The 16732-nt window shown below is 49.5% G+C and overlaps 1 protein-coding gene across 3 annotated transcripts in view; it reads right to left on the reverse strand.

Annotated features, from left to right (window-relative positions):
- The window catches only part of LSAMP (limbic system associated membrane protein), an 802309-nt gene extending 786307 nt beyond the window's left edge, over window positions 1-16002 (reverse strand). For all 3 annotated transcript variants that reach the window (XM_088448049.1, XM_088448048.1, XM_088448047.1), the window contains exon 1: window positions 15370-16002. In XM_088448049.1, the coding sequence (XP_088304175.1) occupies window positions 15370-15524 (155 nt within the window). In that variant the 5' untranslated portion in view covers window positions 15525-16002. The remainder of the gene's footprint in view (window positions 1-15369) is intronic.
- Window positions 16003-16732: the final 730 nt, after the last annotated feature.

Raw genomic sequence — 16732 nt, forward strand, 5'->3', positions numbered from 1 at the left:
ATCAATTACAAACCGTAAAAAAAACCCCAAAAACATGGAGCACACAGGTTTATGTCGTCTTTGCAGTACATTTTGCTGGCTTGCCGACTGAGCTTTTTTAAATTTTTTTGTGAGCGCGCGCCGTACAAATTATGCACATTTTACGGTAAACAAATGAGCGTGACTCAGCATGAGCTCCCAACTCTACAAGTTTGAAAATGGAGAGAGAGGGGAACGCCTTTGTAAAACGGCGAGTTGAAATATAGGAACTGTAGATACAGAATATGGCAAATCTCCATGTCCTCTATGGACAGCCCATGACGCAGTTCTGGTTCAGTGGCGTTTTCACCCTGGAGAGGGCCCTTGCGCAGATGTCGGTGAGCCACTTCTCCTATGAATAAAAAAAAAAAATTGTGCAGAATTGCGTAAAGACTGTGGCACTGGAATATGGTGGAACGATATCAGCGTGATAATGGTGCGGTGCAGTGGACCGTCAGGAACAGTCTGGCGGGCAGATAAGCGCTAAAATGATTGCAGGGTGTGCCAAGGGGACCTTGCGCACTGCACACCTGGCACCTGTTATAGATAGGCCACTGTTCAGGGTCCTATTCCCCATAGAGATATAGGACCTCATTCAGAGACGGTCATTAGTTGCAAGCGGTCGCTCTGAATCAGGGCGGCCGCTTGCATCCTGAATGGCCGCCTCCTTGTCGATCGCTAAGCTGTGGGTTAACACCCACAGCTCTAGCGACCGACATGGGCGATGGTCAAGACCATCGCGACCATCGGGGTTTACCACCGGACCCTAAGGTTGGGTCTGGGCACTCATAAGCCCCAGGGAGCTTCCTGCTCTGATCGAGCAGGAAGCTCCTCACTGACATCAGCAATGATGTCAGTGGGGCCGTCCCCAAACGGCAAGCGTTCCGGCGCAAACGCCTCTGTTTGGGCAGGAATGCCCCCTGCCCGCCTCCCAAGTGGGGCGAGCTGTCACTCACCATCGACAGCTCAGCCCCGTCTGCTGTGAGACCCCTAGCGACGGAGCATCCGTCGCTAGCCGGGTCTCGCACATGCGCACGACAGAGCCGGCTCTGTCATGCGCATGCCCAGTGGGGCAACATCGAGTCGGTTGCGAGCGCTCAGCGCTTGCGACCGACTCTGAATGACCCCCATAGAACCTCACATTATATAGTGCTAGGCCGCTATACAATACATATAGGGCCGGATTCGCAATTTTATGCAAACCCGATGGTTTGTGGTCACAGCTCCGATGTTTGCTGACCAATGCATGCGCAAGATCTGCCCTGCGCATCAGCCAGTCGGTGGTTGCAACGCCTCTTAAGCCGCAGCATGCCATTTAGCGGTGGGGAAGGGGCGGTGACAGATAGCGTCTCAGAAAACAGGGGCGTGTTGGTTACTCAGATATGGCCGACGTTCACGCAAGTTTTCCGCTGGCTGCATCCTCGGATGCAGCAGCAGATCACAGCAGGTGGCAGTAGGCGTCTATTGACACAAGACCCCTCTGGCTGCTCTTGCAGAATTTGATATCATCGCTGCGTAGCAAGACGTAGCGGGTATGCGATTCGCTTACAACTCTGACCCGTATGAACAAAGCACAGTACCACTTCTTATGTCCTTCTAAAGGCAAGCGTGTAGGGAAAGCCATAGAGTACCTTGGGCCTGATTCAGAGCCATTCGTAAGCGGGCGCTCGTTCGCTCCGAGTGATGTTTGCCCAACTGCGCATGCTTACGGATCGTAATACGCATGCGTGTACCAGTCAGTGCGGCCGAAAATCGTTTGTTCGCTAAATAGCGAATGCCTGCTAATATGAGTGACAGGAGGAGGCGTATGTGGGTGGTAACAGGGGAAGGTGCTTGAAAACGGGGAGTGGAAATCAGAACGCAGGCGTGTTTAAAGGTCAAAACGGGCGTTTTATGGGTGTGCATAATTAAAACAGCAGCGTCATTGACCATGTCACTGGGTTATTTTATAGCCAGAACTGCTCGCAAGATTGTGGTATCAAAAACCAACCACAAGAATAGCGAGCAGTTCATACGCTGGTCGATGTACTCGATTAATCTAATAAATAGCGGACATGACATATGGTGCGAGTGGCCAGGGGGCGTCTTTTTCAAAATTACAACCGCAAGTTTTGTTCACTCATTCAGACATAGAGGCGTCAACAGGCCGCAAAGAGTGAACTGTTCATTTGAATAGCCACCCCTTTTTGTTGAACGAACGACCACAAATAGCGACCGGCTCTGAATCAGGCCCCTTGTCTGGTATTCTGCATACCTTATATTATCTGGCTTTTCAGTCTATATATAGAACAGCAATACCCGCACAGTACCAATCATTAATGGTAATGTGTTTTAGGAAATACATTTGCAGGCTGACCATACCTAGAGGTTCGCCCTTAGCGCTCAGCCGTTACTTGAACAGGAACATACATTACAGCATGAGGGGAGGCAGATGCATGATGAGTTATCTGAGGATCCGCTACCTTAGATTGATGAACCAGGTGCCAGCTGGCTGGGAGGAATCCCTGGCCTGGATGTGATATCCTGACGGGTACGCCGCCCCAGGCCGCGCTGATTTACACACACGTCAGAGTCTGCGTTACCGCTGGTAGTGAGATGTAACGTACCGATAGGGAACTGATCATATATCTATAACTTCCGTCTCTTATAACTCTCTGGCGCAACACGGCCAGACATAACCTGCTATTATGAAAGATAAGGGGCTACAAATCCGGATATTGCTTCCACATTTCACGCCGCGCTGCGAGTTAGCCACAGGGACGTCCTTTTAAAGATGGTTCTCTCTAAGAATAAATAGTTGCAACCGGTTTATTTTTTACTGGTTGATACTAACGTTCAGTGGCGTAACTAGGGCAGGGCGAGCAGGGTGCGTGCCCTGGGCGCCGTGGGACCGGCGGCGCGGGGGGGCGCCGCCGGTCACGGTCCGGCCCGCCCTAGTTAGCCACCAGTGTAGCGCCGACCGCAGTGAGTGCGGTCAGCGCTACACATTTACACAGGACCGGCGCTAGGCTTCCAGCACCGGTCCTGTGCTGCACACCTGAGCCCGTTCCCTCCACCTGAGCGCTTGCCCAATAGCGCCAGGAGGCGGGCACAGGCTGTGCATAACACACGCATCGCCGCCAGTGCTGGCGGCGATGCGTGTGTTAAACAGCAGCCAATGAGAGTCAGATAGACTCTCATTGACTGCTGCAGCACCCACTGCAAGAGCCGGACTTCCGTCCGGCTCCTGCAGTGGGTAATGGGACATACGTCATGACATCATGACGTCTCTCCCATTATGCTGAGCACGCCAGCCCGGGAGGACTGGCGGGCGGCGGCGGCGGGATCAGTGTCGCGGTCCGGAGCAGCAGCGTGGATTCAGGTAAGTATATTTTATATATATTGTTTTTAAAACCTGTCAGCGCTACTGGGGGCACAACGGGGGAGGGGGGTGGCTACTACTGGGGTGACCTCTACTGGGGTGGGGGCACAACGGGAAGGGGTGGCTACTACTGGGGGCACCATTATTGGGAAGACCTCTACTGGGGGGGGCTATTACAGGGGGCACCATTATTGGGAGGACCTCTACTGGGGGGGGCTATTACTGGGGGCACTTAATCGGGAGGGGGAACCTCAACTGGGGACCATTACTTGGGGGGGGGTAACTACTACTGGGGGCATTATAAAAGGGGCCCACTACTAGGAGCACTGCACTGGGGGGACCACAACTGGGGGCAATAAAGGAAGGACCACTACAGGGACCACTGGATAGGGGGGTCACTACTGGCGTCCTGCATCAGGGGGACCACTACTGGGAAAACTGCATGGGGGGGGACTACTGCTCGGGGCACTATATAAAGGGCATTGCATAGGGGGGGACTACTACTGGGGGCTCTATATAAAGGGCACTGCATTAGGGGATACCACTACTGGGCGCACTGCATTGTGGGGACTGCTACTGGGGGCACTGCATTTGGGGGGACCACTACTGGGGATACTGTATAAGGGGCACTACTATGGGCCTGCATAAGAGGGACCACAACTGCATACTGGGGGTACTGTATAAGGGGTACTACTGGGGTTAAGGTGCATATGGATAGGAATGTTCAGCGTGAAAATAAAGGGGTGTGTCATGTTGACACGCCCCATTTTTAAGTGACCACGCCCATTATATTTCCTTCAGCGCGCGCACATATCGGGATGTTGAGGGGGGGGGGGGCTCCCTTTTCAAATTTGCCCTGGGCTCCAATAACCCTAGTTACGCCACTGCTAACGTTGGAAGATGTTTTGCTCACTCTATGCTTCTTGTTGCAATCGGAGAGGTCGACGTTAAACGGGGGGGGGGTGTGAACTCTACGTTTTTTTGGCTGGAGGGACGGCATAGCCCCTGTGACACCAGTGTAATCTTATACCTGGCTTCAGTTGTTGTGAAGGACAGAGAATTCCCATCTCCTGGAGAAGATTATTATCCAATTCATTTCTCTGTATCACGGTTCATCTCCCAGATGGTGGAGCAGTTTCACGGTATATCGAATAAACAGCGAGATGTGACTTACACAGCAATTATTGATCTATATACTGTATTCTTTTCTCTCAAGAAAGCGCTAAATTATCCATACACTTAGGTAGCTGGCCAGAGAGGCTCTATTAGGATGTGATCATGTTTTTCCAACGGGAAAATAATATTTTTATATATATATATATATATATATAAAAAAAAAACATAAATACAGCATCCAAAAATAGTATACACAGAGGATTTTCAGGCGTCTAACCTGTGATTTTCCTTGGAGAGCTAATAAAGCTTTGATTTAACAGCCACATGTAACCTTTAAGTAAGTGATCAAAACCAAAACCAAATGAACCCAGCGCTGCAGGACCCAGCCGGCCAACAGGGGTATGTATGGGAGCGGGAGGGGGGTCGGCCGGAGTGGGAAAGAGGGGGTTGGGATGGAGGGGCGGGGGTGGGACGACCAGCAGTCAGAGCAGTAGGAAAGAGCTGGACAGAACAGGGGGCAGGGCAGATCTGGGTCCCTTTAATAGTATACATAATAATGACTGGGAGGGGGGTCAGAACTCAGACAACAGTCACTGTAATGTAGCTGCTATTTAGGGGTTATTGTACTAAGCCTTGGAGAGAGATAAGAGGATGGAGATAAAATACAGTACCAATCAATCAATTCAACGTCATGTTACAGGCTGAGTTTAAAAAAAATGACAGGAGCTGATTGGTTGGTACTTTATATCCGTCCACTTCAGTGGCTTCCCTACCTCAACTGACACCCGCTGCGGGGAGTAGTGATTGCTGGACTAGTAGTTCGCCTGGGAGAAGGAGGCGTGGCCTCGTGGGAGGGGGCGTGGCCTCACTGTCTGAGCCCTGTTTTTGTCACACCGGGGGTGCTGGTGGCCCCTGGGGACCAGCCTGTCTGAAGTGCCCGCTCCCTCACTGTGTCAGGAGCCAAGTGCTGCACGTAATTCTACAGTGCAGCACCCGGCTCCTGTCAGGAGGAGGGAGTCTGCACCTTGGTGTCACCCCTCGGCGGGTGACACCCGAGTGCGGCCCGCAGGTCCACTTTGTGACATCACAGGTCCACTTTATCGCTCTCCAAGGCTTAGTACATAGGCTCCATAGTATTGATAGTGCCACCGATGGAGACCATAGATGATTAACCATTCAATGGTCAACCCTAAAATATACTGGATTTGTACCGGCAACATTACATGTTTTGTAGGAACATGTGGGAGAGGGAGTGGTCTGACCCACTAACAGTAATGATTGGATTGGATGAGTATTGGAGTGTTGTGCCATCCGATCAGGAACTACCAGTCACTAGAGACATTGAACCCTGAGCCTCACACTTAGGAATCTCCCCAGCAGAGGTCCCCAGTAAAACGTACGGAAGAGGCAATGGTAACACGACCATAACTTTTTTCAGATCATTTTCCACAACAATCTATAGTTGCACACAATGGACAATAAACCTTAAAACTAAATCTGTATTTTTTTTCCTCCTTCCTTTGAAGACATGAAAGTCGTGAAATGTAACTTTGTAAAAGTGTCTTTGCTGGAGAAATGTGATGAGGTTACTGAGCCTGGAACCTCTGCTTTCAGGAAACTGACAGCTCAGAAGACTTTTATGAAGTTTCATCGATCATTTTTTTTTTCGTTTTGGAGAGTTGATAAAGGACAGGACAGCGGTTTCTCTCAGAAACGAGGAGGATAAAAACAGAGGAGTTCAATTGTTTTCCCAGCCTGCCGACGCTTCCTAAATGTAACAACTATTTTTTAAAATACCATATAAACAAAAGCACGGCTGTCCTGTAGGTTACTGTCAGTATTGATCTTATAGCACATAGCGTTGCACAATAACAGAATCTGAAAGAGACTTTTCATTATTTTAAAAAAAAATTCTTTATCTGAAATGAAAAACTGTCCCTTTTGTGAACATTTTATGATTTATAAAGAGCAAATATTTCTTCTCTATAATCTCCAGACAGAATTTTTGTTATATAATGTCATTATGGAATGATGATAATGTATTTGTAGTGTCTAAATATAATGTGCGAGGAATAAATGTAATGTGGAGGACATTCATGTAGGGATGGATACGAGATGGTGGCGCTCGGGATCCCTGGCAGCCAAAATCCCGACACTGGCATCCCGAAAGGGTTAGTCAGTATCCTAACCCTCCCCCTCTCCCTACCCCTAACCCTCCCACTCTTCCTGCCCCTAACCCTCCCTTCCCAATGCCTAAACCTTACCATCCCCCTAGTGCCTAATCCTAACCCTCCCCCTAGTGCCTAATCCTAACCCTCCACTTGGTGCCTAACTCTAACCCTCCCCCTAGTGCCTAATCCTAACCCTCCCCCTAGTGCCTAATCCGAACCCTCCCCCCAGTGCCTAACCCTCCCCCTAGTGCCTAACCCTAACCCTCCCCCTAGTGCCTAAGCCTAACCCTCCCCCTAGTGCCAATCCTAACCCTCCCCCTAGTGCCTAACCCTAACCCTCCCCCTAGTGCCGAACCCTAACCCTCCCCCTCTCCCTAACTCTCCCTCCCCGATGCCTAAACCTAAACTCCCCCCTAGTGCATAAACCTTACCTTCGCCTCCATGGTGCCTAACCCTGACGATTCCCCTTAGTGCCTAACCCTCACCCTAGTGCCAAACCCTAACCCTCACCCTAGTGCCAAACCCTAACCCTCCCCCTAGTCCCCAACCCTAACCCCTAACCCTCCCCCTAGTTCCCAGCCCTCCCCCTAGTGCCATACCCTAACCCTTAACCCTCCCCCTAGTGCCAAACCCTAACCCCTAACCCTCCACCTAGTGCCAAACTCTAATCCCTAACTCTCCCCCTAGTGCCAAACCCTAACCCTCCCCCTAGTGCCAAACCCTAACCCCTAACCCTGCCCCTAGTGCCAAACCCTAACCCCTAACCTTCCCCCTAGTGCCAAACCCTAACCTTCCCCCTAGTGCCAAACCCTAACCCATAACCCTCCCCCTAGTGCCAAACCCTAACCCTCCCCCTAGTGCCAAACCCCAACCCCTAACCCTCCCCCTAGTGCCAAACCCTAACCCTCCTCCTAGTGCCAAACCCTAACCCTTAACCCTCCCCCTAGTTCCAAACCCAACCCTCAAACCCTCCTCCTAATGACATACCCTAACCCTCCCCCTAGTGCCAAACCCTAACCCTCCCCCTAGTGCCAAACCCTAACCCTTAACCCTCCCCCTAGTTCCAAACCCAACCCCCAAACCCTCCTCCTAGTGACATACCCTAACCCCTAACCCTCCCCCTAGTGCCAAACCCTAACCCCCCCCCTAGTGCCAAACCCTAACCCTAACCCTCCCCCAGTGACATGCAGTGAGGTAAATGGCTGGGGAGACACGCGTTAGTATCAGAGCCAAATTTACACACACATATATGAACCTGAGGGTCCATGTGGGCATTATAGAAAGGTGCAGCAGTATATAGTGATGGAAATTTGGTGTTTTTTTTATCGGGTTGGGTATGGATTGCCGGCGGTTGGGATGCTGCTGGTTAGAATATAGACAGCGGCATCCCGACAGTCAGAATCCCGACACCCATAGGTAAATATGCTAGCACTACCCCTAACCCTCCCTCCCCATTAGGGCTGCCATCAGAAATTGCGGGGCCCGGACCTGAAAAATTTGCCTATGGTCCCCCCCTTTCTGCCAGGTGTCCGGGCTCGGCAGACCCCCCCTGATAGCGGCCCTGCTCCCCGTTGACTTAACCTAACCTCCCCTTTCCTGCACCCTAAACCTAACTCTCCCTCTCTGGTGCCTAAACCATACTTGCCTTCTCTCCCGGGACAGCCGGGAGCCTCCCAAAAATCAGGTGCTGCTCCCGGTACCCTGCAAGAGTAGGTAAGTCCCCTGGGATGGTGGCCGGCCCCCATGACCCCCCCCCTGCGCACGATCGCTGAGAAAGTGGGCAGTTAGGGGGTGTGCTGACGCGATTTGCGCTGAATCGCATTGTTGTAGCCCTTCCCCCAGCTTTGTAATGCCGGTAATATCAGCATAAAGCGGGTCGCGGGGCTGCGATCGCGTCGGCATGCCCCCGCCCTGCCTAAACCGCCCCCACCAGCTCTATTGCACCGACTCGGCAGCCTCCCGGAGGGGCCTAGCCAAATGTTGGTAAGTATGGCCTAAACCTGACCTCCCCACCTAGTGCCTAAACCTAACTGGAAAAGGTGCGGAAAAGGTAGACAGGGGAGGCAGTGCCTCACCTGCCATAGACTTTTTACTCCAGAGTTTTGACTATAAAAATGTTTAGAATAATACAAAGAGGATATTTATAATATTTTCTTTACAGTCTTCTTATAATTTGTATTGTCAAAAACTCTGGAGTATACCGGAATATGACGGGAAAGGCTCTGCCTCACCTGACCGCGCATCACTGCCCTGCCCCCAACCCCGGCACCAGGATTCTGACAGGTGACGGGATTCTGATGCCGGTATTCTAAGCACCGGCATCCTGACTGCCGGGATATTGAACGCATTCCTTCATGTAATGTGGGGGCTACTCATGTAATGTGGGGTCTCTGTGTTATAAATATTAGAGCTAGAAATTATTTCAGACTTATTATTAGGCCTATTTATTAAATGTGAATGATGTTAAGGGTCTCACACACACTGACAGGGGGTCACACAGACACTGACAGGGGGGGTCACACACACACTGACAGGGACACAAACACACACTGACAGGGACACAAACACACACTGACAGTGGGTCACACACACACAGACAGGGGGTCACACACACACAGACAGGGGGTCACACACACACACTGACAGGGGGTCACACACACACTGACAGGGACACAAACACACACTGACAGTGTGTCACACACACTGACAGGGGGGTCACACACACACTGACAGGGACACAAATACACACTGACAGGGACACAAACACACACTGACAGTGGGTCACACACACACAGACAGGGGGTCACACACACACACTGACAGGGGGTCACACACACACTGACAGGGACACAAACACACACTGACAGTGGGTCACACACACAGACAGGGGGTCACACACACACACTGACAGGGGGTCACACACACACTGACAGGGACACAAACACACACTGACAGTGGGTCACACACACACTGACAGGGGGGTCACACACACACTGACAGGGACACAAACACACACTGACAGGGACACAAACACACACTGACAGTGGGTCACACACACACAGACAGGGGGTCACACACACACACTGACAGGGGGTCACACACACACTGACAGGGACACAAATACACACTGACAGGGACACAAACACACACTGACAGTGGGTCACACACACACAGACAGGGGGTCACACACACACACTGACAGGGGGTCACACACACTGACAGGAGGTCACGCACACTGACAGGAGGTCACACACACACTGACAGGGGGGTCACACACACACTGACAGGGACACAAACACACACTGACAGGGGGTCACACACACACACTGACAGGGACACACACACACACTGACAGGAGGTCTCACACACACTGAAAGGGACACAAACACACAGACTGACAGGGACACACCACACTGACAGGGGGTCACACACACACTGACAGGGGGTCACACACACACTGATAGGGGGTCACACACACACACACTGACAGGGGGTCACACACACACACTGACAGGGGGTCACACACACACTGATAGAGGGTCACGAACACACTGACAGGGGGTCACACACACACACTGACAGGGGGTCACACACACAGACAGGGGGTCACACACACACACTGAGAGGGGGTCACACACACTGACAGGGAGTCACACACACACTGACAGGGGGTCACACACATACTGACAGGGGGTCACACACACACTGACAGGGGGTCACACACACACTGATAGGGGGTCACACACACACACTGACAGGGGGTCACACACACACTGACAGGGGGTCACACACACACACCCACACACTGCGGAAGACAAGGAAAAGACTTGTGTCGGAGAAGCGGAGGAGGAGGACAACGCTGCCTGAAGGTAATTATGGACTAATTAAGCTTATTGGAAACTTCTAATTGCCTAATTAGTCATTAGGGGGAAGGAGTATCTTAGGGGTTGACCTTAAAAAAAAAAAAACCTCTCACCCAATTGAATACCAAAAATCTTGCACTTGCAGCAAAATCACCACGGAGATGTTTTGGTAACTTCGCACCCAATTGAATATGCCCAGAGCGTGCATCTACTCTGTGCTTTTGAGAGCAGAGTGGGGTCTTTGAGGGGTGTGGGGGGCCACAGATCGGAGGGGTCAATTGACATTGGGGGTCTCACCTCTTCTCCAGTCCCTATAGCACAGGGGCGTATTAAGAGAGGAGGGGGCCCGTGTTCATTCCCCGTCCGGGCCTGCTCCTCTCTCCCCGGCGTCCGGCAGCAGATGCGTCTGACCGCCAACCGCAGCATCAGCAGACTCTGGGCACTAGAGTGTGCCCAGAGTCTACTGTGCATGTGCAGATCACTGGGAAAATGGTGCAGCGTTTTGTGCAGGGATGAGACACTCGACGCGGGACCTCGGAGAGGTGTTAGATAATATGGGTGCAGGGTGCACCCATTATAGATACGCTCTTGCTGTAGCAGCCAAACCCCCTGTGCCCCATCTAGTTCCACCACTATTTTCCAAACAGGGCCTCGCAGGATCCAGATACTGTACTCAGCAACTGGTCTCCAGATATAAGCAGCCGGATGTGACACAACGATGCCTGGAGGAGACAGACCTGCTGCTAATTCCATGCTAGTTGGAACCTGCGTGTATTATTCTAAATCTGCAAAAACATCAATGTTGATAGGAGCATAAAAGGTTACTATACTGTACTAACTTCACGTGTGCGGCCAGATTCAGCGGCAAAACTCGGATCGCCCGGCTCTGTTCTCATGGATTACGTCAGATATACGCACACAGCAGCAGCTAACTAGTATTACCGTAATAAACCAGTATAACCAAAAAGTGCAACTGGTCAGTGAATTACACCTACTCATCTAATGTACATCTTTTGTTTCAGGAACAGATGCAGAAAATATGCAAGTGAATGTCATATACCAAAATAACCACTAGAGCGGCGCTGTTAATAGATTCTAGAGCAGGTTTGAAAAACGTGGCCCTCCCACGCCTGCTGCCATACTCCCCTCGCTGTGGCAGCGTATAATTTATGCAACAACAATTTGCCCATATGCATACTGCCTCCAGCAGGCAAAATTGAGGAGAACATCCAAACGTGTCAGGCACTGGCCTCAGGTCAGTAATATCATGTGATAATTGGTGGAATTAACCTAGAAATACCCAAAGGTAATAACAGGATCCATAACTGTCCCACATGTTTCTACAGGAGGTGAATCATGAAAACATGAACTGTCTTTGGAAGCTTAAGGTCCGGAAAATGAAAACCTATTTTAAAAAGGTTTAGTGATGTAGGTAAGTCCATAATGGGGGAGATGTACTAAGCACTGGAAAGTAATAGATTGGAGAGTAATAAACTACCAGCCACTCAGCTCCTAACTGCCATGTTACAGGTTGTTTGAAAAATGACAGTTAGGAGCTGATTGGTCGGTAGTTTACGACTCTCCAAATTATCACTTTTCAGCGCTTAGTACATCTGAACCTAAAATTAATGTCTTCCCTATGTGACATTGGGCCTGATTCAGAGCCGCTCATAAGCGGCCGCTTGTTCGCTCCGAGCGATGTTTGCTCAACTGCGCATGCGTACGGATCGTAATACGCATGCGCGAACCAGTCAGTGTGGCCGAAAATCGTTTGTTCGCTAAATAGCGAATGCCTGCTATTTTGAGTGAAAGAATGAGGCGTATGTGGGTGGTAACAGGGGAAGGTGCTTGAAAACGGGGAGTGGAGATCCGAACGCAGGTGTGCTTAAAGGTCAAAACGGGCGTTTTATGGGTGTGCATAATTAATACAGCAGCGTCATTGACCACATCACTGGGTTATTTTATAGTCAGAACTGCTCGCAAAATTGTGGTAGCAAAAACCAACCACAAGAATAGCGAGCAGTTCATATGCTGGTCGATGTACTCGATTAATCTAATAAATAGCGGACATGACGTAGGATGCGAGCGGCCAGGGGGTGTATTTTTTAAAAAAACGACCGCAAGTTTTGTTAGCTCGTTCAGACATAGAGGCGTGAACAGACCGCAAAGAGCGAACGGTTCATTTGAATAGCCACCCCTATTTTCTGAACGAAAAATAGCGTCCGGCTCTGAATCAGGCCCGTTGTCCAAGATGATTTAATGTACTGTACACAACAAAGCAAATCCTGAAAACATGACCTGTTGGCAGGATACCAGTAATGGCCCCAGACATATTGTATATGTTGCTTATTGCTGAAATGAGTACCAGTGAATACAAGCAGACACATTACATTTACATTGGAATCAAATCATGTTTTACAGCATAATCCGTCACATCTGGTATTATACACATATATACATAAAACACATTTCAATGAGTGCATTACATTGGCAGGAGCAGAGCGCTGTGAATACTGGGCAGGGGGAGGAATGGCTCTTGCTGAAATCTGTGTCAAGTATTTTGGATGAGGGGCCGCTGTAAGTGGAGGAGAAGTGGAGGGCAAGGTATATAGACTAATAGACTATATTGCTGCAGAACACGCTAATCATTACATCCGCACATAACCAATAACCTCTGCAGCAGACACGGGTGAAACAAATCACTTTTGTAATGAACCTTCCATAGCATAAGGTGACAATACAAATTCCAATGCTGTGATGTTACCAGAGCCCATGTTAGGGCAGGGTGACGAGGCCAATCACAGGCCCTGGTCAGTGTTACAGGTCTTTGTTTATTGTTTGGTTACTTGTTAAAGAAAATATTTGATACTTTTGATTTTTTTTTATTCCTTTCACACTAGTTCTAAACCCGACCCTGGCAGGTAACACCAAGTAACAAGCATCACAAGCCCCAGTGTTCACACTTGTCAGGCTGCAATCAATGAAGCACAGCTGCAATTCAACACACACACACATGACAAGGCTGAGTGCACTGCAAGGTGCTAATGTGCCAGGTGCTGTGTGACAGGCAAGGTCAGGGGCGCAGGGGCAGAGGGGCAGCCAGACCTCCAGCGTAGGGTGGCGCAGAAAGGGTTACCTAACATTCCTCAGCCACCGTCCTGGGGGAACGCTTCGCACTTCCCATTTTCTCTACATCTTTGCTTTAACCTGACGCAAATTAATCCTGACCACTAATTATTCCATCCGTCTTCCCACCAACCCCAAAAAAAATAAGAGCCCTGTTAGCGGCCCCCGGGGAACGGACTCGACAAAAAACTAAACTTATGGAGCATACACACGGTCAGATTTGTCAGACTTGTCAGATTTGTCAGATGAACGATTGAACGATTTGAACGATTTGAACGATCTCACCAAAGTTTTGAACGATTTGAACGATTGAACGATTTTTGACTGCATTAAAATGAATGGAATCGTCCAAGTCTGACTGCAAACACATCAGATGTCAGATATCGTTATCTGACAAACGGGAACGCGCATCGTTGATCGTCCATCGTTCAGGTATGTCAGATATGTCAGATTTTCCTTCAGATATGAACGACTGAACGATTTTGAAATCGTTATCGTTCATATCTGAAGGAAAAATCTGACCGTGTGTATGCACCATAATACATAAACTAAGGGGAAAAGAAAAGCAGATTACAGTAAATACTGATGACTACAGATTTAACCATTTGTTGCCCACATCTAGATGCAGACAAGCACACACATGCTCATGACCAACATCCAGCTTTTAGCACAGCAGGAGTGCAGTGGCATCATGCGCACAGTTAGATTGCAAGCTCTGCGGCCCAGGTGGCTCCGTCACATTCATTTGCATTCCATCGGATAGCTCAGCGTGACAGTACGTTACAAGGGCTGATACTGTATTCACTGCGACACATGCTACAGACCCCTCTGCCCAGACATGAACAGCTATGAGATTTAATGGTGTCAGCAATCCTATGGAGCTGAGCCTCAGTACGTTGCAGGATGACACCAAGGGACACCTTCCCAGTGGCAGGAGGCTTAACTCCCGGCATGCCAGGCAGATCATTACCATGTGTTCCCCGGGCCCCGTCCTTGGTGGTGGGGGCAACACAGGAAATGTATTTACTGCCAACTCTGCATCCTAATCCCATTGGATTAATGACAATCCTTGCTTAGAGCTCAATCAGATGTCAGGCGCAATCACAGGAGCAGTGACTTGTCCCTCCCTCAGTATTGTAGGGCTGCACTAATAGGTGTCTTATTAACCCTTTCCCATCACTGCTGCAGTGCAATTGCCTGCCAGAAGCACACACACACACACACATACACTGTATACATGTTACAATGTGACACGTCATGTACAGTAGTCACCCTTAATCATCTTCACATGATGGGATGAGTCAATCTTTGAAAGAGCATTGTTAGGGGAAAGGTACTCTTCTAAATTACTGACAGGGGGAGTGAATGAGGCATAGCATAAATCAAAGTTTTTTTTTAAAAAAAAGCAATTATATAATGTTCCTCTCTCCTGTGCTTCTCAGTTATGCACATACAATATTAGCAATTAAAGAGCTAATGACTTAGAGTATAGATTGCATGGGACCTGAGAAGCCACATACACCACTGGCACTTATCCTGTACTGTATATAGAGTATATTACGGTTAATAAATCAGTTATTGCAGCCTGTACAGGTAAACATCTACCACTCATTCACTCCCATCCTGTATCTTGTGGTCCAGCAGCATCTTGTAAAACTCAAGTAATCCAACAGAAGAAAGGAAAAAAAAACAACACAGGCAGAGCGCCCCCTACCTGATGACAGCGGTATCCCCCTGCCGGACAGTGATGTTGTCTGTGCTCCGGTTAAAATCCACGCTGCGGACAGGCAGCCCTGTGGGGAGAAGGCAAAGCAGTCTTAGAAGGAGCAGAGGCAACTGGTTCCTGTCTGTGTGCCACCTCCAAACCATGGTCACCACTTAACGATTCAAATCACAATGCAAAAATAGATATATATTTATTTGAAAAAAAAAAAAAACTTGCACCAAAAAAAAAATAATTTTTTTTTCTTTTTTACAAAATATAAAAACCCCAAAAGGATTAAATTCAGGAGACAAAAATAAAAATAAAAAAATCAACCATGAAAATAAGTCTTTTTTTTTTTTTTTTAAATTCCACAGTTTACAGTTTACAATTCCAGAAAGCAGGGATCAGGGGGGAACAACTATCTTCATGCAATTTCCCAAAGTGTGAATCTCCTCAGCGCAGGGTGCCAGGGATGGAGCCCGGATTGGGGGGTTTGGAGGAGAGTTGGGGGGTGGGTGTGGGTGTAGATCCTGCTGTCTTTGCAGAAGGCAATATCCAAAAGGGAGATAATCCCAGTACAATCCCGTAGTGTTGGTGGAAGTGGCCGGGCAGAGCGGCTCTCTGGATCTGCTGCTGAGGCTGTGTATGTACACAGAGCACTAACCCACTTTCCCAGGCTCTCAGAGATGGATGGGGAGAGGAGGGGGGGGGGGGGGGGGGGGAGGATGGAGGAGGATCTCAGTGTGGAAGGCAGAAAACCTGCCTGTATTGGAAGGGAAAGGAGACTGCATCTGGGGCTTTCTGTATCAACAACGGCCCCCTCCCGCCACCTATTCAACACATCCACAGCCCAGGCTCCCCCAAATCCTCAGAGGCACTGTTACCCCCCCCCCTCCCTCCCCCAGTGTGCCTTTCTGGGGTGACACTCCAACATTTCCTAGCAGAAGCATCCAACAGGACATTAAGCATCTGCCTTTACATTGGATCAGTCATCTGCACAAGCTTTCTGTACCAGTGGGGCCCCATGGGCCGCATAAAGCCCCACAGACTCTCTTGTGGCCTCCATCCTCCCTGTCGGCCTCCACAGCCTCTTCTGCAATTCACTACTGTTTTTATTTTTTTTTAAGTATCCAGCCCACAAGCACATATATAGCTGAGGTGATATCATGTAACCCTGTTGGCGTAAATCCTTGGATGGTACAAGCTAAACACTGCGATATGCGGTGGCAATTACTGTACCTCTATACTCCTTCCCTTTCGAATACATCTTGTTTTTAAGCTGGCAGACCGTCTGCTGTGTCTGTCTCCGTTCTGTATGCAATGCTGAAGTCATTGGACTGGGCATGCCATTGGGCCGAGCCGTAACTAGACT

The sequence above is a fragment of the Taudactylus pleione genome, unplaced genomic scaffold (assembly GCF_031769625.1).
Source record: "Taudactylus pleione unplaced genomic scaffold, aTauple2 ptg000449l, whole genome shotgun sequence".
NCBI classification, from domain to species: Eukaryota; Metazoa; Chordata; class Amphibia; order Anura; family Myobatrachidae; genus Taudactylus; species Taudactylus pleione.